This window comes from Oculina patagonica, chromosome 10, assembly GCF_052425735.1.
Source record: "Oculina patagonica isolate OP01 chromosome 10, crgOcupat, whole genome shotgun sequence".
In the NCBI taxonomy this organism is placed as follows: Eukaryota; Metazoa; Cnidaria; class Anthozoa; order Scleractinia; family Oculinidae; genus Oculina; species Oculina patagonica.
Window position 1 is genome coordinate 18,436,744 of NC_135767.1, and position 21,789 is coordinate 18,458,532.

The 21,789-nt window shown below is 37.2% G+C and overlaps 2 protein-coding genes across 2 annotated transcripts; one reads left to right on the plus strand and one right to left on the minus strand.

Annotated features, from left to right (window-relative positions):
* Positions 1-1,834: 1,834 nt before the first annotated feature.
* On the plus strand, positions 1,835-17,405 carry LOC144628992 (FYVE, RhoGEF and PH domain-containing protein 4-like). Its single transcript, XM_078487130.1, has 16 exons — positions 1,835-1,932; positions 3,371-4,385; positions 5,473-5,540; positions 6,340-6,370; positions 7,134-7,282; positions 8,890-8,944; positions 9,437-9,538; positions 9,978-10,065; positions 10,863-10,913; positions 11,034-11,092; positions 11,779-11,850; positions 11,974-12,051; positions 12,641-13,327; positions 14,012-14,071; positions 15,185-15,279; positions 15,981-17,405. Exons 2-16 carry the CDS (start codon positions 3,408-3,410, stop codon positions 16,123-16,125), a joined length of 2,718 nt encoding a protein of 905 aa, XP_078343256.1. The 5' UTR covers positions 1,835-1,932; positions 3,371-3,407; the 3' UTR covers positions 16,126-17,405.
* Positions 17,406-18,029: 624 nt separating this feature from the next.
* LOC144629216 (uncharacterized) lies at positions 18,030-19,984 on the minus strand. Its single transcript, XM_078487449.1, has 5 exons — positions 19,857-19,984; positions 19,220-19,261; positions 18,920-19,126; positions 18,306-18,407; positions 18,030-18,213 (listed from the first exon to the last, which is right to left on the minus strand). Exons 1-5 carry the CDS (start codon positions 19,902-19,904, stop codon positions 18,085-18,087), a joined length of 528 nt encoding a protein of 175 aa, XP_078343575.1. The 5' UTR covers positions 19,905-19,984; the 3' UTR covers positions 18,030-18,084.
* Between the last annotated feature and the right edge of the window lie 1,805 nt (positions 19,985-21,789).

The following is a 21,789-nucleotide window of genomic DNA, read 5'->3' on the forward strand; positions in this document are numbered from 1 at the left end:
GCTCAGTTGGTACAGGGGCGGACCGAGGATTTTTCTTAGGAGGGGGTGCACTACTAAGGAATGGCGCAAATGACTTTTTTTGCAGAATACCAGTCATATTAGAAAGCCGCAGGTCATTTCAGGGGGGGATGCGCACCCCTTGCACCCTTCCTCTAGATCCGCCCCCTGTGGTAGTACGCCGGACTGCTGTGCGGGGGGTATCGGGTTTGAGTTCCAGACCAGACCAACACTGATCAACACTCAGGGTCTTACTGATAACTGAGGAGAACATGTTGCCTTTGCAATGACATCTGCAAATGGTTTGATATTCTAGTCTTCTCGGATAAGCACGATAAACTGTAGGCCCTGTCTCCTGTATCTTCAGTGTCACGGTCAGCAGGGAACGTTAAAGAACCCACACACTTATCGTAATGGAGTTCGCGGAGTTGTGGTCTGGTCTTCGCCCATTGTACTGTGCGTACGGTTGAAATGCTCAGAAATATTAGTTATTTAAGCTGCTCCGAGGGCAAATAAAAGTGATGTATGTATGTTTGAGTAGCTCAAGCTTGCACTGATCCATGTTAATAAAGATATTTTAGAGTAGAGATAAAACAGAGAAATCTTGTTGAAAAAAAAAATTATATCACATCAGCCAGAGTTGATCAATGAAACTTTGGTGAGTGAATGTTTTAAATTAAGTTAAAGAAAGGTGATTAAAGATTCGCATTTAATTCTAGAATTGGCCGAGGCTGACTGACAAAGAATCGAAAATCGAAGCAAAGCTCTGTAAGACCTTTTTTTGTGTACTTTGTCTACTTTTTTGTTTGTTTGTTTGTTTTTTTTTTCTGTGCGACGAGGGTCCAATCAAGAGATCATCATCATCCTCTCTTGGTCCAATTCAATAGCAAAAATGTCGAGTCGAACATCATTGCTATTCCGCTCTGGAGCAAAGTATCCCTTTTCTTTTTGCGAAAACTTCAACAGAGAGATACGCGCCCATGCCCTCCCCGTCCCCCACCCTCGCCTCTCTACTCAGTTCATAAATGCAACCACCCACGATGTCTCACTTGTTCATTTCTTCAAGAAGGCCAAACTAACTACACTTTTTTCAACACCAACGAGACACGCAAAATAACTGACAACATATCTTGCCGCTCTAAAAACCTTATCTATCTAATCGATTGCAAAAAATGCCACCATCAATACATTGGGGAGACCAAACGTCAACTTAACGAACGCTTCGGACAACACCGCAGATCCATTCTCAACCACCATGAACTTGATGACCCTACACCAGTATCTATTCATTTCAACCAACCCGGCCATTCCATAAACGACGTTCACCTCATCCCGCTTGAACTTATACGCAGCAAACGAGACTCAGTCAGGAAGGCTCGTGAAGCCCATTTAATTAACAAGGCAAAAACTTTACATCCTCTGGGAATTAACAGACGTGACGAAACACGTCATTGACACTTGTTAGAACCAATCATTGTTTAGTATTTTATTTTAAATTTTTCCATTTGTAACGATCCTTTTATTTTTCTCATTTTTTTTTCTCCGCCCAGCCCCTGAGGAAGGTTTGTTTTGCAAACCGAAATATTGGGCAAAGTTTTTTCTATATATTCTAGTTTTTTTCTTTTTATCCACTCTGTTTATTTTTGACCGCTTTAGCCGTCAGGATCAGTTTGCCGTCTATATTTTCCGTTTTAACTTAGTTACTGATCCAGGTCTTCAATAGATCCGGCACCACTCATCGGTTTGTCGCTGTGATATTGCAGTATTTTATTATATTCCTCTCTACTCCTTCAGCTTACTTCCGGGGAAAGTCGCTGGCCGAAGTGCTATCTGGGTAATTTGATTCAAGATGGCGGAAGAGTTGGTTTGTTATATGTATGATGACCTTTTGTGAACAATCCGTGGAAAAGATGTGATCGATCCTTGACAGAAAAGGTAGGTTTCTCCTAAATCTTGTCTTTTATAACATTAGCATCTTCTAGCCATTGGTTTTATAAGCTTGTACTGCAAACTGAGAAGAAAACAATTTTGACATGCAAGCTGACATGCCAATGTGCATGTTCGTTGAGTTATTTTTTATAGTCAGTGATAAACGATTGATATTTGAACGATCTGTTTGATCAAGGATTTGTTTATCCGGAAAGTTTAAGGCGTATAAGAATTTTGTAGAATTATGGAGCTCACGCACCCTTTCCAAATATTAATCAAGCGATTTTCGTTTTCGATTTTGGCGCTATAATCGAGTTAATCTTTTGGTAAGCTAAATCTCCCGCAATCTGGTTGTTCGAAAGAATTCATAAAATCGAACTACACAGCGAGGAAGTGATTTCGAAAAACGAAAACCATAAGTGTAAATAATTTGGGAAGGAAATGAACCCTCAACTGTCTGATTGGCGGCACTTTGGACTGCACTCGATCGTCCGTGATCTGAAAATTCGCGCCACGCGCCGATCGAAAAATTTGTAATTTGGCAATTTAATACGCCACATACCGAAGGTAGGATACTGCATATTTGGGAGCAATTACAGGAGAAATGGCAACTGTGGTCGACCATATTTTGTAGTAAAGCTTCTTTCACTAACCATGCTATTATCTCTTTTAGTGTATATTTTATGGCGCGATTCTGACAGTATGTTCGTGATCTAGTGTTATGGCAGATAGCCAGCAACAAAATATCGGATTACGTGTAGATTTCCTTGATTAAACAACAGTGTACAATGTAGCTCACGTTAATTGAATAAATTTTTTGGTCAACTCCTTTATCTACTGAACACAAATCACGTAAAAATAAAAATAAAAACAAATAGCAACTATACTGTGATGGATGTGCTCTTAAATTTTGGTATTATTGTGATAGTATGCAAATCTACAATTTTGTTTCAGACGAAGAAATAACAATTTTCTTTAACTTGGTAATTTCAATTTTCTTTTGTCCTGTCATAATAATTTGTCAGATTAACATTGAATACATAAATATAAAGATATTGACCACTATTTGGGAAATTTAAGCTGAAATTACCCATCCTAGACTAATGACTTCCTGCTTGTCTCTTAACATTTCTTCTGAAATTTATCTTCCTGTAGTACTGAGGAATGAAGCAGAATGAACAGATCTACATGTACGGAGTTGAATCCCGATAACTCGAACCCTCAATAACTCGAACCTCCCGCTAACTCAAACCTTTTTCGATTCCCCTTCAGGCCATTTTCTTCTAATTTTACCCTCGATAACTCAAACTCCCGATATCTCAAACCTTTTTCGATTTCCCTTGAAGGTTCGATTTATCGGGATTCGACTGTAAATAAAATATTTATGATCTTTGATTATCAACCTTCAGTTAAAAATTTATGTTTTCCTTGCTTTCTATTGTAGATTATCTCTTTGTGAAAATATGTAAATGTAGGACTCAATGGATCGAGCTTCAGCTGAAAAATACCACCTTATCGCCCAACAGAGGGCTGCACAGTTTAAGACAGCTAGACAAGAGTCTAGTTTAACTCGGGCACGAAGCCAAGATGGGCAGCCTGTGGCATACAGGAAAGTGAAGGAAAATGCAAATATCAGCAGACGGAGCCGTGTGATGTCAGATCCTGAAATACCTGGCACTCTTGTGATATTGAATGCCAAAGGTTTATTTCAAGGAAAGAATGGAAACTTTAATAATACACAGAGAAGGCCAGAAAGCAGTGCTGCTTGTGTAAACACTATGGAAACAGACATCAGTAGACCACAGTTCTTTGATCCTTCACTTGGGAGCAAGGAAACAAAAGTCAGTGATTTGAGGAAGAAATTTGAGGCTGTAGATTGTGATATTGCTGGAGAAAAACAAGGAGTAACAAGTAGTGATTTCTTGAATCCTTTACACAAGGTAAACCAAGACTTGGCTAAAAATAATACCGCAAAGAGAACAGTGAAGAAAAAGCTTGAAGAAGCACTAAGTAACAATAATGCACCGACAACACAATCATCTTCAGCTTTAAAGACAAATAAATTACAAACTGACAGTACGTCTACCAAGGAATCAGAAGCGAAGATTGAAATGCCTACACAGCCTCCCCCGAGAGCTCTCCCGCGGCTTCGAAGTGAAACAGATCCCATGCCAATGGATGAGAACCGATTGTCGAGGATGCATGCTTTTCCACAGGAGAATTTAAGCGAAGTAGTTCAGGAAGAAATTTCACCACAACAGAGCCCAGAAACTGAAAATGTTTCCAGTGCGAATAATTGTAATCCTGCTAATGATGGCGACAATTATGATGATGATGATGATGATTTTGACACTGACGAGTGGGATAGTGATTTTGATGATGATGACGATGATGATGACGAGCAGCAGAAGCGCGACTCTCAGTCCAGTCATGGCAGTTCTTGTGATGCCGAGCCTCTTGTAAGTTTCTGTTTAACCTTAAACCTCCAAGAGTTGAAATGAAAGTATAAAATTTCATGACTTGAAAATTAGACACATAACAAATAAAGTAGCACAAATCAAAGTACTTTTCATCAATTCGTGTAGCTCCTATTTAAACGGTCACACTTTCATCCACAAAGTGACTAAAATAAGTTAGAACCACACGATTTGATTTACATGTAGTTTGAGCACTGAAAGTGAAAGACTTTCAATGTGTAGCTTGTACACATATTCATAAATTAATATTTCAGGACAGTGCGTTTCAGTGCATGTTTATTTCATTAACATCATTTTCAATTCCAATTGTTACTTGGGATCCAGTGAAATAGAAATCACAATTTTTAACACTATACCAAATTATAAATCATAAAAATTCATTTAGAAAAACAATATTGTTATAAAATTAATAATCTGTAATGTGACGGATGTTGATCATGAATATTAAAAAAAATAATATTGATCTTGTGGGACCTTCAGATAAGAGCACACAAATTTAATTCCACAAATGTTATTAATAATTATTATTGATTTTGATTATTGATTTTGTTTTATACCAGTATTTGTGTTGTGTAGAATTTATTGTTATAATATATGAAGTACATGTACAACATAATGTAATTATAATAAATGTAAATACTGACAGTGATGCATGTAAAATCAATATTTCAACAGTTGTGGCTAGTACTAATATTAGATGCTTAAAATTATAATATGTAAATAGCTTACTGCAAGTTTACGTATACTATCAAAGAGTAGTCACAATACATCAGTTGAAAAAAAGGGTTTTGTCTCCCTTGATGAAAACCGAAAAAAAAAGTATATTTTTATATTATAATATTATTTTTCTATTCACATTTTCCTTTTTGATCACCTATTGTAAGCATATATACTGTACAGGTAATTAAAATAACATGTTCACATTTTCCTGTGGCTTTTATGAGTAAAATTGGCTTGATCGATAAGCCTAGTTTTTCTTATTCAATCAAATTTGTCGGCAGTACAAAAGTTGTTAGCTTACTCTTAAAATCAATTAATTTAACTTTTAACCTTTCTTTTTTTTAAACAGGAATTTCCCGATGCTGTCAGCAAAAAACTCTACAACATTGCCATGGAAATTCTCACCACAGAAAGAGCGTAAGAAAATACCATGTTTTTGTTATACAAATTTTGTGTCAATTAATCCTCCATTTTGGATATTGCATTTTTTTGTATAGAATGCTTTTTAATTTTTATTCGTGCGGAATGTGCTATCATGTGGTTTGTTGGGGCTGTCATCCGCTAACACAGTAACATGCCAGTAGTACTTAGGTAAATTAATTGAAAGTGAAATAATTGGGCCCCTTTATTTTTTGAAAGGAAGACAGATGCCATCAATGTCACCATGAAACAAAAAAAAAACAATTAAAAACAAAACAAAAGTATATCATATTATGGCATTTTCAAGGAAAACAAAAGTATCTTGTTTTAAATGATCAAAAGTGACATGTTACAGTTACAAAGATTAGCGTAAGGAACACCCAGGAAGGAATACAAGTGCTGTTACAACGTCTAATTGAAAGTAAAATAAAGCAAATAAATACCAACATAAAACATCATACATTTAATTGTTGACTCTGAGTCTCTGACTTAAATGTGGTTAGAACTTGTTAAGATGTAACAATTGTAATGCACATGGGTATTATGAGGCGAGGGATGTTAATGCCTGGCAGGTTGGCCAAAAAAAAAAATGGATAGTAAAAATTAATACTTCTTTTTAACTTCCACAAGCTCAGGACTGTACTGGGAGAATTCTGCCCTAAGGGTTGGTCTTATATGGACGTCCCTTTGCTTGGTCTGTACGAGAAAGACCTTGAGTGATATTCTCCCAGTCTGGCCCTCATGTTCAGTGAATTACAAGTAATTATTAACTTGAGCCTTTTTAATTTATCGACAGGTATGTTAGAAGGCTGCATTTACTTGATCAGGTTAGAAGAAATATCCACTACAACTGTGCTGTGTTTTTATAAAAAAAATGCAACAACACAAAAACAAAACAAAAAAACTAGACAAAAACAAAATGTGGATTGAAATCTGTTGAGCAAGTTATACGTGAACGGTTGATAAAACAGCAGGTTTGCATGTTTGTGGTCTTGGGATCATGTAAAATGCAAAATGTTTAAAGTACAGTATGTAGTAATATAACAAACACAAAAGACAGTGTTTCATTGGGATATGCAAATACCAAGAAAAAAGTTGAAAGTACAACAAGTAGCAGAGTATTTTTGACGAAATTCGAGGTGTTTGGATAGCCGATGAAACACCATCTCAAGTGTTTGATATATCTTCTCAATCAAAACAAAAACTACAGGTAATGCACCTATCAATGTTAAGCCCGGGGGGGGGGGGGGGGGGCGGGTTGGGGGGGGGGGTTTTGGGGGGGGGTGGGTTTGGGGTTTTTAAAAACCACCCCCCCCCCCCCCCCCCCCCCTAAACGGAGAAATGAAATCATAAAAATCTGGTATGCTAATTTAGATTGGGTATCCAAATCTCCTTCATGGTTATATTTTAATTTCTTTGTTTTTTAACTTGATGAATTATTAACGAGTTTGAGAAGCTTATTTACCCATGCAATCTTGTAACATACACAAGCTCTCAAGCTCCTTAAAGTGTACAGCATCAAGGTTGATTTGAAATTTGGAGAGTTGATTAATTTTTAATTAATTTGTATTTTTTTTCTGTCATGTGCAGGTGTTTTACCTACAAATTAATAACAAATGTTGTGCTAAAGGAATTCTGCCACTGGAAGTGCTGAATGATATTTTCTCCAACATACAAGCTATTCATCAACTCCACAGAGATTTTCTGTTGCCTAAACTGGAAGCAAGAATGAAAGAATGGTACATCTAAAAACCGTTAAATTCAGATGTTACTAATCCTGGGGTCCCAGGAGGGGTACTCGTGATTTCAAGTGACAGGGATGATCGAATGGAGGCAAAAATCAAGACCCCAAAAAATCCCTAGGGCTTCCACCAAAACCCCAGAAAATCCCTTAAACAAAAATTAACTCCCAAGAAATAAACAGCAAAACACGTTTGTTTGTACTTTATTTGCAGAACTACACAGCCAATGCACTAGCTACCGCAAATCTGAAGATCATTTTAATACCTCAAAAAATCCCTACTTTAATCAAGTAAATACTTGCCTGGAAATTTTCCTACTCCAAAAAAATCTGGAATCGAAACTTTCAAACCCAAAAAAATCCTTCTATCATCCCTGTCACTTGAAATCCCGAGTACCCCCCCCCCTGGGCCTGGGGTACTCCCCTATAATAATGACAGTGGTACTTGTGGTACCTTTTTAGGGGGTAAAATTTGTCAATTGGTACCACTAGAGGATCCCTAGGATTTTGGGAAGGCCAGGGGCCATTTTCACTGTGATTTTCAAATGTCAAAACCTGATTTGTGCAACTTGTTCCCCCACGTTACTATCCCTGTTCTCGACTGTCTCTTTTCCAGAGTAAGAAATGAGCTTATTTACTTTGCGTCAGGCTTTGAGAAGCTTTTTGTTTCTGTTCTGAGCAATGGCATTTAGTATCCCGCGTACAACTCCTTGAAGTTCCCAAATCCAGGTTTCAAATTTAGGTTATGTTGTTTTTTAACTTCAATTTTAAGCTAGGCGGCAACGATTTTCCTGTGACTTAAGCTAGGTGCCTCGCCTGGCCTTAAATACCTATAGGGAGAACACTGACTAGGGATGCTAAATTAGAGTTATTACCTGGTGGGATTTGAGCTAAAAAGTTGTTAGTGTCAGTTAATGTGTTGTTTTAGAATTGGTACCTCTTGCAGGTGTAAAGGGGTTTGAGTCATGCCCACAATAAGATTCACAAACATTGGAAATGAGAGTAAAATGATGTAACTTAAGAACAGACTTTATCATCAAATCAGGGTTGTAGGGCCTAGTTAGCCAGTTGACACCCACAGCCCTAGCTGCAAATAACAGTTGGTTAACTATTGGACATTGGCCGACCAAAATTTGCTCATGTCTGACAAAATCCCAAGTGTGGTCGAACATGATGTCCGGACAATTTTTTGATCATTAATCATTTTAGGGCAACGAGAAAAATCTGTCCTACCACAATTTTGTTTTGTCCGACCAACATGGTGTCTTAGTAAGACATAATTATGTCCTTTCAAGTGAAAAAATTATTTGCAGCCCTACTGTACACCCATGGTAAGATCAGATCATGTGGAGTGCTCACTTACCAGAGGTTGACAAAAAAACAACAAACAACAACTAAATTCCAAACTGTCAACCCTAAGACTGGTTGTGGTCATCTAGGAATGGAAGTTGCTTATGCAAGCAAGCAAAATATTGGTATTTTGAAACAGTGGGAGGTGGTCACACAGGGAGGAGCTTTCAATTTCGCCCTTCTCTGGCTAAATGATTGGGAAAACAGTCATATTAATTTAATAAAGTTGTAACTGACAAAATTGTCTTGTTACAGGGGCACCAACAACCAAATTGGAGACATTCTTAAAGGACTGGCTCCATTCTTAAAGGTTAGTGTTTGAAACTTCTATATTTTACTAAATTCAGTATGGAGGAATTTGGAGTACTGAGCACCTCTAGCTGTATATGGGTTTTCACTTCACCTGGTGTTAATTTGCTGGTAAAGAGTATAACTTAATTATATGAAAAAAAAAACCGGAAGCAAAAGGGGCAAATAATAAAATTGGAACGGTTCAGCAAAAAAAAAAAAAACAAAAAAAAGAAAAACAAGTCCAAATTTTGGCTTATGGGCATGCACCAAAGTAAAATATTGCACATTTTTATTCAGAATCTTAATCGAAATGTTGCTGAAGTGTAAAAAAGTGCTTCTTTAGCAAAGTTGAGGTAAATTCAAGACCAAAATTAGCACCAAAATTTCAGTTTAGCAGCTAACAAAAAACGCATTTTTGGGGGAAAATTTGGGAGTCAAAGGGTTAAGAACGCGTGAAAATTAGTAAAAATAAGGTATTTTAAAATAATGATGTTATTTTCACATTTTATAGATGTATACACTTTACGTTGGAAACTTTGACAAAGCAACAGAAACCTTATCACTTTGGACAAAAAAGTCACCAACTATGGCAGGGGTGATTGACGAAATTCAAGTAAGTGACTGGACCAAATGTTCAGTGATGATTAATATAAAAAATAAATATTATTCACCATTAACAGGGTTGCCAGGTCAGGAAATTGTCAAGGAAAAATATAATTCTTCAAGACCTGTTCGGGAAAAGTCAGGAAATTTTATTTTGAGTTAGGGAAAATTGACATATTATTGAAGAAAAGTAAGGGAAAATTGAATTTATATCACCGCTGGTGTAATACCATTGAAGGCAGGAAGACATATTTCAGGTCAGTGTGATCTCGGCGATGTTTTCTTCTTTATAAGTGGAGGCTGGAATAAAAGCTGCCATTATATTTGACATTTTGCATTTTTTGGTGAGGGAAATTTGATTTTTATCAGCGAAAAGAGGGAATTTTGAAAACTGATGTATGTGGCAACCCTGGTTAACTGTTTTGAATTTTTTCTCATTTTTTGTTTAGAAAAGCAAGGAATCTGAACATCTTACTCTTCAACATCACATGTTGGAACCAGTACAGAGGGTTCCCAGATACCAAATGCTTCTAAAAGGTGATGTAAAGTCGTTAAAGTGCTGATTTGACTGGTGAAAATCACTGGCTTGCTGAAAAAAGAAATATTAATAGCTTTTCAATGCAAAGTATTTGAAACAAAGTTGAGCCCCTATAAGTGACCAGTCATTAAGTTCCGAAATTGTTGTCAGTATACTGTAAATAAAATTCCCCTATTAAGTGGCTGCGGCCACCTTTTCGCCATCCCCATGAGTGTGCTTCTTTTGCCCATTTAGCGGCCACCTAGAATGTAATATACAATGTTAGGCTTTGTTTGGACAGACAAGAGACTAAAAAAAAAAGTGATGGCTGATAAAATCATTCAAACACCAAATTATTGTTGTCTTATGTGATTCCGTGATTCCTTTTCACGCTATTTTGCATTGAAATGACCTGACCTTTCTAAAAGGCCTTATGCTAATTTCCAACGAACCCCTATTAAGCGGCTAACCTCTATTTAGCTGTCAGTTGCCATTTCCCCGAGGGTGGCTTCTTAATTAATAGGGATTCTACCATATAACCATCATGTCAATTTGCCAGTGAAACCTGATTTGGAATATGCCACTTTGAAATTTATCTGCATGGCAAAATGGGGGGATGTACATCTCTGTCTTTCTTCCTAATCAAGCCACAAGCTTTTTACTCTCTTTTCATGCTTCACGCCAAATTTTTGCCCCCCCCCCCCCCCACGGCCTTTGCCAAGGCACTTGTCATGCAGACTGTTGTCAAGTATTTGCAGTGGTGTCTTTTTTTCAAACTTTACGGCATTTATGACACTCGACCGATCTTTCTTTTCAGACTATGTTTCAAAGCTGCCAGAGGATTCCAGTGACTTGAAGAATACTTCAGGTATATGTGGTCTTAAAAAGTTTTGTATTTGGCAACTTTGTTTTTTGGATTTTGGTTTTTATTCATTAAAACAACAAAATGATCTGCTAATATTTTTGTGTCTGTTGTCTGTTTCTTTAGATGCTTTAGAAATAATCTCCGAGTCAGCTCGACATGCCAATGATAGCATGAAAAAGACGGTAAGCCATGAATTGGGTCAAGGCAACTTTCTCAAACGAGCTTCAATGTACAGTACCGCTCAAAAGCGAGTTACCACCGTCTTGCGAGACGCGCCTCGTTGCTCGCGAGTGTATTAAAGGCGCGAACACTTTACGTTGTGATAAAAAACCATTGCCTATTAAAGGCTTGTTATCGTATGATTTGCATGTTTATGAGTTTTTGAGAGGTACTGTGCATGCATGTCGCATTGCTGGTGCACCGTTAAAACCATCAAGTATGTCTTTCGTAAATTCGTCTCAGTCCCTCTCCAACTTAGCCATCCTTGCCTAGTTTTGGTGTATTATTACGTATTTGGAGGGCGTATTTTACTGCGTTTACCTTTGATATGTAGGGAAGTTTAAATCGCAGAATGACTTAATACGTAATGGCATACAGTATTTTGTTCTCATCATTGTTACACCTGAGAGGCTTTTAAAAACTGCTTTGGTGATACTAAAGTTTGCAAAAAATAAATTTATATTTGTTTCGACTGTAGTAGAGATCAAGCAAATATGGCAGCGCCAAGACTGAAAGTCTGAGTTTTTGTTTGCATATGTAGATCGTGTTTTATTCTTCCATTTCCTACAGAATACTCGCTTTCTAACAAAGCTTACGACTGCTTTTTTACTGATTTACTGTATATGTATTTTCCTTATCAAAACAATAGGAACGATTCAAGATTCTTTTGGAAATCCAGGAGAGAATTGGAGAAGACTATCCACTCATTACAGCAAGTCGTGTGAGTAACCTGCTAATAAAACTGGTTTATTTCTGGTTATATGTTCTCGATGCGTTAGCGTAATTTTGTATTCTGTTAGAGAAACGTCAGTAATTGCATGCTTTTTGTTTATTGTTTGTGTAGGAATTTGTCATGGAAGGGGAATTTAGAAAGGTGGCTGCAAGAACAACAGACAGTCATCAAGAAAGGACACTTATGCTGGTGAGTAAAAAAAAAAAAATGGAATTGCAACTCAACCCTTTTCGAAAAATTGTTGAGATAAAGCTGAGCCTGCGAGCTTCGCTTCCTGGTCAGCGTGTCGCGTTGCTTGGCGATATGGCTATCTCCAGACCAAAAGGGCAGTAACATGTAGCATGTAGATTGTAAGCAGGTAAAAGGTGAAGTCTGCATACAAGCCTAGTGGCCCATCAGGCCGAAGCTCATCCCGGTTTCCGTTGCATGAAGCGACTGGGAGTATTTCTATTCCCATCTGGATGGGATGCTAGTCCATCGAAGGGTTACCCCCAGCATTAAATTTGTTGGTACCCATTTATTCACCTGGGTGGAGAGAGGCACTGTAAGAGTAAAGTGACTTGCCCAAAAACACAACACAGTGCCTCGGCCAGTGCTCGAACCCGGACCGCTCGATCCGGAGTCCAGCGCATTAACCATTAGGCCACCGCGCCTCCCGTATATTGTTAGCGCTGGCCGTAATTTTTTTATGAAATTTATATCGCTCTTTTGTGATGGAGAACTTAGGTAATAAAATCCTTTTCGTTCTAAGTTGTTTGCTTTTCTTTATCCTTTGCAGTTCAACGACGTTCTTCTTTGCTGCCATAAGTTCCCCGGTACAAACAAATACAAAGTAAAAGTCGAAATGGATTTATTCGGAATGGAAGTTGTAAACGTGGATGAAGAACTCGAAATCGAGAATTCCTTTCGCATTATCAGCAAACAAAGAGTCATGGATTTCAAAGCGCCTTCTGCTGAGGCGAAAGAGTCTTGGGTGAACAAGCTTCAAGAGATGGTGAACGAACTCACGACGAAGCGAGAGAGCTACAGAAGAGCGAGCAAAATTGAAGTCATGAAAGATGTTGAGCTGGGAAAGAAAGCGCCAGCCTGGGTACGAGACGAAGCAGTGAGCATGTGCATGCTGTGTGACGTCATGTTTACCAAGTTTCGGCGACGGCATCACTGTCGCGCCTGTGGGAGGGTGGTGTGCGGAAATTGCTCCAGCTTCAAAGCAGCTTTAGAGTACAAGAATGGAAAACTGGAAAAGGTTTGCGAAGTTTGTCACAAAATTCTTGTGAAGGGCTCAAGCGAAGCGACGGTTAAGGAAACGGAGGCGAAAGGACAGAGTGTTTTGAAAATCGGCGATGAGACCAAGATCTGGCATAGTGGATATTTGAATCATAAGATGAAAGGCGACAAAAGTTGGCAGAAGCGATGGTTTGTGCTATCGAGCGACTTTGTTCTCTTCCGATACAAGGCCAAAAAGGTAGGGAAAGTGGTTTTTATTAAAGACAGTTTTTTTTTTGTTTTGGGGTAGTTTTTCCTATCTCTGTTGGTGAATTGCGTCGAGTTTCAATGAGTCTTTTAAGAAGAAAAATAGAACTGGAAGAAAAATCTGTTAAAACTAGTGATGTCATACGGTAAAAACCCGCATAAAAGAACAAGTGGATTAAGAACACTCAGGCTGAAATTTGGCCAAAAAGGTACCATATATATAAGATCACATTCAGCCTGACAAATAAATTGTTCTTATATAAAAAAAATGGCTGCCAGTTAAATGTTGTGCTTGCACATTGATTCCATCTGCTGGTAGTCTATGCAGTATTTAATTTTTAGAAAAAATTTTAAGAACACCTTAAGAACATTTTCAGGCTGAATAAAAATTTAAGAACGGCTTCTGGCTAAAAACTTTTAAAAAACACGAGCTTTCGACTGTTAGATCTACAGTCTTTTCAGGCTGATTTTGCAGAAAACACCCCCCCCCCCCCCAAAAAAAAAAAAACGTGTTCTTTTATGCGGGTTTTTACTGTACTTGGTCTCATGATGCGCCATAAGTGAGAAAGTTCGTTCGCATTCTACACTTGAAAGATGTAGAACGTGAGGGTTGTGATCTTTTTTATAGCTGGCCTTTTTGTCTAAATTTAAGACGTTTTTTTCTTTTTTCATACAGGACACCAAAGCAGAGTTTAACCTGCCTCTTCCAGGTCACAATGTCGACAAACCGTCGTTGGTAAGAAAATTTCTTGTAGCTGTTACAAAATAAATAAAGGATAATACATGGTTGCGCGGAGATATGAAATTTATCTTCGAGTGTTCAAATCGATATCGCACGAGTGAGCTTCGAAAATGTTCGGAAAAGTTCGGAAAATGTTCGGAAACATTCGTATGACTTTCGGACAACCATTTGAAAATCTTCGGGAAATGGTAGGAAATCTTCGGAAAATCTTCCAAAACCTTGTTTTTAGTAGGTGTAAAAAATAAACATATCAAGCTGAACACTTGAAGATAAATTTCATATCTTCGCACAACCATGTATTATTCTCTATATATGACTCAGGGTGCGTTTCTTTGGGAAAATCCAAAACTGGATCATTGATCTCAGATCACACGGATACTTTGCTCCCAAAGAAACGAAGAATCCGAAAACGGTTTTTTTGCCATGACAACCCCGTAAACACATTTCGCACAGAACATAAAATATCAGCACAAATTTATTTTTCGTCGAATGTATCCTAGCTAAAATAATTTAAGCATACAAAATCTTTTACAAAAACCACACGTCGAAGTAGATCTTGTTTTGCGTTAAGCACAATGTGGCGAGAAAGCATTTGAGCGCGAAGAATGATTGCGAAATGATCAGTGCAAATTTCACTCGTGACAATTTCAAAAGGATACAACTTCCGTAGGCACACAGTGGCTGTTCTAGAAAACCAGTATCCCGTTTAAAATGATACTACATACCTATCTGAAGCTACCGTTTCCTTTTATCGTGAAATATTTTTGTATTTTGATCGAAATAACCGCCTAAAACTTTCCGTATGGCAGTGTTTACAAAGAGCGAACCTGTATTTTCACAGCAAAGACCGCTGGGCCAAGGTACTTTTTTCGAATCCTTTCCCAAAGAAACGCACGGATCATGAATCCTAAAAATCCGGATTCAGATATGATCTGATGTATCCACTCGAAGTGTGGATTCTTCAGATCATTGATCCAAGATTAATCCATTTTCGGATATAGGTAAAGAAACGCAAAATCCGTTTTTGGATCAAGAATCCGGATTTGGATTTTTCCCAAAGAAACGCACCCTCAGTCTCACTCTTACAAAACTTGTTTTCTTCCCAAGGCGGATGATGTGGACCGCAAAAACGTGTTCAAAGTACATCACAAGAATGTCAAAGTTTACTTGTTCGAGGCCGAAAGTGAGGAAAGCATGAACAGGTTAGGGCAAAGAATCTAAATATAATAATTTCTCCATAATTGTTATAAAATGTGTGTATGGATGGATGAAGTTTTAATAATTTGTCAGTGAATCAAGGTACTTGCTAGCATCTATCCTAAGAGGGCTTTGTCATGGATTTTAACAGATTTTTGAACAGTCAAAATTTATATTTGTGTTGTAAGAAACCTAAAAATAACGGTCCATTTTTATTGACAATTGCTATATTGGAGCACTGAAACTGTAAACAAGCTTCTTTGGCTGCGGATGGCTCGGATAGAAATGGATTACAACTTGAAAAATTAAGGCTAAACTTTTTAAGTTGTTTCTGCACGTCTTAAAAAATAAACGATGTTTAAAGCCGTAGTTTGATTTGTATCCTCAAATTAAGGTATAATATCTTCCTTTAGATGTTCTAAAATAATGTTTTTCCTGGGTTAAGTTATCTACCACTAATTTCAAAACAGTTAAGATCAAAAATCTGCAAAATCCCGCGACGCAGCTCCTTTCACATCCCTTAAAATTCCTGAGAGAATAGCATGTATTTTCTCCTTACTAATTCAATGCATTGTTAAGCAAACATGTGATGAGAAGAAAGAAAGTCATCAGCAAGAGGATAGTCATGATGTATCACTTTATTCTTGTAACCAACATAAAAAAGAAATGTATGGAAATCTCTTAGGAGAATTTTGCTTTGTATCAGGTGGATGGAACTGTTGGCACATGCTATAAAGGCTGAAGAGATTGACCAAGAAGAGCTTGAAAACCAGAAGACACGGGCAAACAGTGATACATTAGCAGACAGTGTTCATTTTCAGACACAGGCAAACAGTGTTCAGTTTCAATGAACATTTCCAAGTACTCTGTGATCCGTTCAACAGGCTTTTAGCCAGGATATAAAAAGTGGGAGTCCAAAATTTTTATAAAGCCTGACTAGGCCTGAGGAGCAGGCAAGGTTTTTCTGCAGTTATGAGTGCAAAGGCAGGGGCGGATCTAGGATTTTAAAAGGGGGGGGGGGGGGGGTGGATGGCAGACCAATAACCCTAAGTGGCGGCAGACGGCGAAACGTGGCGTAATGTAGACATGAGTGAGAGTTAATTTTTCTATTTTTATTTATTTTCTATTTCACATAAAGTGACATTTCGAATTTTTTTTTTACTGAAAATGGGGGGGGTGGGGTGGGGTGGATATCCACTCTATTAACCCCCCCCCCCTGTATCCGCCCCTGAAAGGTGTCTAAAAACTTTCAAATTTGCCGGAAAAACCTCTGTATTCAGTAATTCATATTAAATTCTCTCACACTGAAATGCATTTTTGTCTGCCACACAACAATGCAACAACACTTTATTGACAACATAACCAAAGCCTACAGAGATTGGATATTAACCTACTAGCTTATTCAGGACTATATGACAAAAACTACGCCGATCCTTTAACGCCACATTAAACTTATCATAGGGTGAGAGTGGGAAAAGCTGTTGCACTGAAGGCAAGAACAAAAAACTGAATCACGACCGAGCATGAAAACTGATATCCTGACTAGGACCCCGGACTCCCCCGTTCAGTGTGAGAGAACTTCATTTCTTGCCTCTTTCGCAAGCTCAGCCGGCAAGAAAACCATTTTCTGTGATAAGTGCCCGTCCACAGGACTCCTGGACTCCCACCTGGCTAAAAGCCTGCCGTGCAAGTTATATGAGCATGGTTAAAGAATGGGATAAAATAAATAACTAGATAAACATGTTTTGCAATGCTGATTCGAGGTATGCCGTGAATAGAGCAGTTTTCAATTGAGTGTCGTAAAACCAAAACCAAAGTAATTACTCTGGCCAATTACAAAGGACACAGACAATCCAGTGAACCAATCAAAACTCGAAGCAAATACATGAAGCTGGCACGAAGCGTGGGAAAACGTGCGCGAGTGAGTCACGATTGGTTTTGGTTTCACTCCTGATTGGCTGAGAAAGTGGCGCGAGATTTTTAAGCCAATCACTAAGCGTAGTAATGCAAAACCAAAGCAAATGCAATTTACTTTCGACACTCAAGTGAAAACCGCTCTATCCTATGAAATACCACTCAAAGGCATTATTTCTAGCTTGTACAACTATTTTGGTGTCATTTACGCAGTATATATTTTCACGCATTTTTGACGTATTGTGCGAAAAGGTGAGTTAAGATAAAAAAAAAGTGGAAATAAATTTTATTTTCCTCTCCAGAAATGGACAATAAAAACTGTTACTATTTTTTTTTTGAGGAACATGAAAATTATGTTTTAAAAATCAACTTTTGACGAATTCCAATATTTTCCTTACATAAATTTTATATGGCATTTATTTAATTTTTGGAATGATTACAACCTCTATATTAAAGCGTTTAAAAAACAGTTTACATAGCGACAAAATCAGTTGTAATAAGCAGCATTTCAGTACTTCGCTTTTTTGTTTTTGTACAGTATGTAACTTAGGGTGTTTTCGTATAAAGTTATCTTAGGTGGAATTATTTTTTTGTCGCGACGGACAATATAATATTTTTAATTTTTTTTAGAGTACTTGGTACATTTAGATGTATTTTAGAAATAGTTATAAAGACACTATAAGAAATTGTCTTTTAGAAAAGTGTCAGAGTTTTTCGTATATATATTTTTATAATATTAGTTTGAGTCGTACATTGTCACGTCTCATCGCAGAGAAAAATAAATAAATATTCTGATACCTGAGTGATTTTGATACCAATAAAATGAGCCAAGGGACAGAAATACCGTTTGAGGTTTTTTATTTCATGTTACCATGGTTACAATAAATCACATGGGGCTAAAGAAACTCAGCTTCCTCTTTTGGCACGCACTGCCTGATGGGAAACGGAATCTTGATGATTGGCAGGGTCACGTGGGTTGTAGTCTTGCACACCAAATCATCCCTACAACCACACTTGTGCAAGCTCTAAAAGTTGAATTAAGAGTTAATTAATGAATTGCAAAATGCATTTTATAACAATTTATGCATTAGGATCGGCAAAATTCGATCACATTCACCTTGAAGTAGCAAGTGAAGTATTTCATCAGCTTTAAGCCGCATCGCTTGTTAAACATACAGCAAGTATTTGGCCAGAAACATTCGGCTTCTGAAGTGCATTCCTGAAAGTTATAGTAGGGAAGTATGTATAAATTTTGAGTTTGTCCTTTTTTAGGACGACCTGAATAACTTATTTTAAAAAAATCTGTTTGCTGTTTTAGCACGTAGAACGGCATGAACATATGCAAGTTCCCGAGTGAGACTTACGCTTTCTTATAGAAAAGTGTCCCACCGGCTTGTGGTTATAGTGCTAAACTATCTTGTTATAGACCATAGAAATGACGCCATAAAATGTCCAAAACTTTGCAGTGAAACCACTCGCCCACGGCTTGTAAATTCCACTTGAGTTTTGAACATTTTCTGACGTCATTTCTATGGTCTATAAGAGTGTAGTCCATGGAAAAATGTGGTCAATTTGTTAAATCGACAATTTCACGTTTCGTTTGGTTACAGCACGTTGTATGGAGATTCAGCGTAAAGCAGTTAGAATGCTCCGCAAAATTGAATCGCAAAACTCTTTGAGAATACCTATAAACTTAGCTGTTCAAATTTGAAAGTTGGATATTTCTGTTACCTTTCCAGGGTAAAACCTCCCTGCTTGATCCAGTGCCCCGCTGCCAGGATTCAAAGTTTCGTTGACGTCATCTTCCGTTAGTTTTTCAATGTCAATAGCCTCGTTGACCGGCATGCATTGCTTGATCATAGCTGTTTGACCACCCATGTCAATTTCCCTTGTTACTTTGCATGCTAAGCCCTCGGCACAACTACATTGAGGATTTTCCTGAAGATATGTAAATCAGTGAAAAACGTTAAAAAAATCAGGCATTTTCAAAAGCGGAATTTCACAGAAATATTTCAGTTGTGAAAAACTTACTTGCATATCACATGATGAATACTTCGGCAGTTTGGAGCAACCCTGATAAAAAGGAGAAAAATCATGTGTAGAAATTATATGAAGATAAGCGAATAGAAAAAATTTAAATGAACGTGCAGTTTTTTTAATGTTTGTTTTTGCAGAATAGAGAGCACTATATTTCTTTAATTTAAATCGTTTCGAGCAAGTATTGTAAAAAAATATGCATTACTATTTTATCTAAAGAAACTGACTCACAAAAACAGGTTTTAGATTTAAGGGCAGTTTGTTGGTTGGTCTCATTTTTCTGACTGAAATGATCCACAACGAACACTGATTTTACTTCTAGCTTGATTAATGAAACCATTCATTAATATTGTTACGAAAACCAAAAAACAGTGAAAAGTAAAGCAAATTTACTTTAATATTTGAATATAGTTTAAGAAACAGAATTTTAATATATTTATACAGTTTTTAGCTTAGTTAATAGTTGTAATTAGGTTTTAAAATGTCCACAAATATTTTGTAATTCTAATATATATCTTGTATATAAATTAGGTTTTAGTTAGGAGTCCACGATTTCTAGAGGGGACTTTTCCCCTCAGCTACGTAATTTTGACACAATAATAAAGTTATTTTTTTCTAGATTAAATCTTACCAAACACAGCGAAAAACAGAAACTGAATACGGCTACAAAGATCTTCATTTCTGTAACTTGGTGTCAACAACGTTAACAGTTGAGAACGCAGTGTGATCGATAAAACACCGAGCACGAAATAACACGAACACGAACAAGCACGAACTTTATTTCATTACTGACACGTGATCTCAATTACAACGCTTTTGAAAACGTGTTTGATCAGAAGGCTGAAAAGGCCTTTGCATCAATTTATCACGTGATTATGTCAATCACAAGTAATGGCAATAGCACACAATAGGTTTCAGAATCCAAATTAGGAGGCAATGAGCCGGCACCGTATAGAAAATTCGATAAGTTGTAAAATTTTTAAAGTTCAAAATTTAGGAGAGCTTTTTTTAAGGTGGAGGAGAAAGGCACAATTTTTAAACAACACTTTTTAAAATAACTCAATGTCAAGTAATTTACAGCTCAGCGATTATTTGTAAATGTAGTGTTTTCAAACACTTCTTTTAAATGTTCCCAAACAGCTTATTTTGTTGACAAAATAGCAAATGACTCAATACTGCAAGATTAAGTAAAGCCAAAAAACACTTAAGCGACATTATGAACTTAACTTGGTAGTCTTTTTTGTTTAAAAAGGATCATGCATGTGTTTAAATATGTATTCCTTTATGTAAATACTTTACTTTTATTGTTATAAATACGAGGCAACTGTTACAATACATGAAACATATCCTTCGTTTAAATACTTGCTTGTTTAATGGAAGTTACAAGTGGCTTTGTAAAACTGTGTAATTATTAAGTAAAACGTGCACACTTGACAGTAAATAAGCGTTTTTGATCTGTTTGCCTCTTATATGTTCACTTGACCTAACAAGCCATTGCAAAAAACGGTTGTTTAAACATTCTTGAGTGCCGTACGTTGATGTTCATAAAAAGGGATTAGCTGAAAAACTATCGCGCGAAAAATTACTTTATAACAAAGAAATTCTCCTTCTTTTGCCTTCTCTAAGTTATTGGCTGCGGTCACATTTACGACGTAACTAAAGTTTAACTATAGTTAGTCTTAAGTTACGTGACGTCATACCTAACTATAGTTAGTGATTTCGGTCGTCTAAGCGGTCACACCAATGCAGTTAACTTTAGTTAGTTCTGATTAGCTTTTGAATAATTTCGAATTTAAATTAGTTCATGACAGCCCTTGTTGTTGATCTGTGTCTAGTTGTTCCTCTATTTTTTTTCTAGTTTTGCATCTCGGCGTTGGAGAAAGTAAGGATGCTAGACGCCGAAGAATTCAAGCTATATTTTTGCTAACATTGGTGATATGTAATTTCTTGGCATGTTGTTTTTCTTTTTTCCTTCCCTTCACGCTTTGTTTTGCATATTTATGTTCATCTCGCATGTGCGAAAAGAATTGTCGCATTCTGATTGGTTTTTCTTTTGTAAACTTAAGACTAACCCATGAACCTTGCTTGGGTATAACTATAGTTAGTCTGTATTGTTTTGGATCAGCGAGGCGTAAATTTTCTAACTATAGTTAGGGTGAACAGAGAAGCGGTCACATTACCGAAATAGCTAACTATAGTTAACGCCGTCTTAACTATAGTTAGTAGTCTAAATGTGACCGCAGCTATTGTAAATCTTGCTACCTTGAGCCCTGATCAAACTGTGATTAACTTAGTAAAGGAATCAGTAGACCATATTTTCTCGATTAAACACCGGGCCCCGAATAAACGCCGGGTCAAAATTGCTAATTTTTAAATCAGCGACAGGGGGCGTTTGTTCGAGTTCCCGACGTTTATTTGAGGTCAGGCTAACAAGTAAATATATTCTCTTGAATGGCACTGCTATGACATACTAGTACGGTATGCTGCTTTGGAAATTTTAATAAACGTTAAAAGGAAAAGTCCGGCGTAAAACAAAAATAAAACCTGGCTTCGCTTCCCTGCCC

Coding starts and splice junctions, on each gene's coding strand:
- LOC144628992 (XM_078487130.1), top strand. CDS start 3,408: ATGGATCGAGCTTCAGCTGAAAAATACCACCTTATCGCCCAACAGAGG. Junction 8,945..9,436: donor GACTGGCTCCATTCTTAAAG/GTTAGTGTTTGA, acceptor CACATTTTATAG/ATGTATACACTTTACGTTGG. Junction 15,280..15,980: donor AGTGAGGAAAGCATGAACAG/GTTAGGGCAAAG, acceptor GCTTTGTATCAG/GTGGATGGAACTGTTGGCAC.
- LOC144629216 (XM_078487449.1), bottom strand. CDS start 19,904: ATGAAGATCTTTGTAGCCGTATTCAGTTTCTGTTTTTCGCTGTGTTTG. Junction 19,127..19,219: donor ATTCATCATGTGATATGCAA/GTAAGTTTTTCA, acceptor ACATATCTTCAG/GAAAATCCTCAATGTAGTTG. Junction 18,408..18,919: donor GGAGGTTTTACCCTGGAAAG/GTAACAGAAATA, acceptor TATAACTTTCAG/GAATGCACTTCAGAAGCCGA.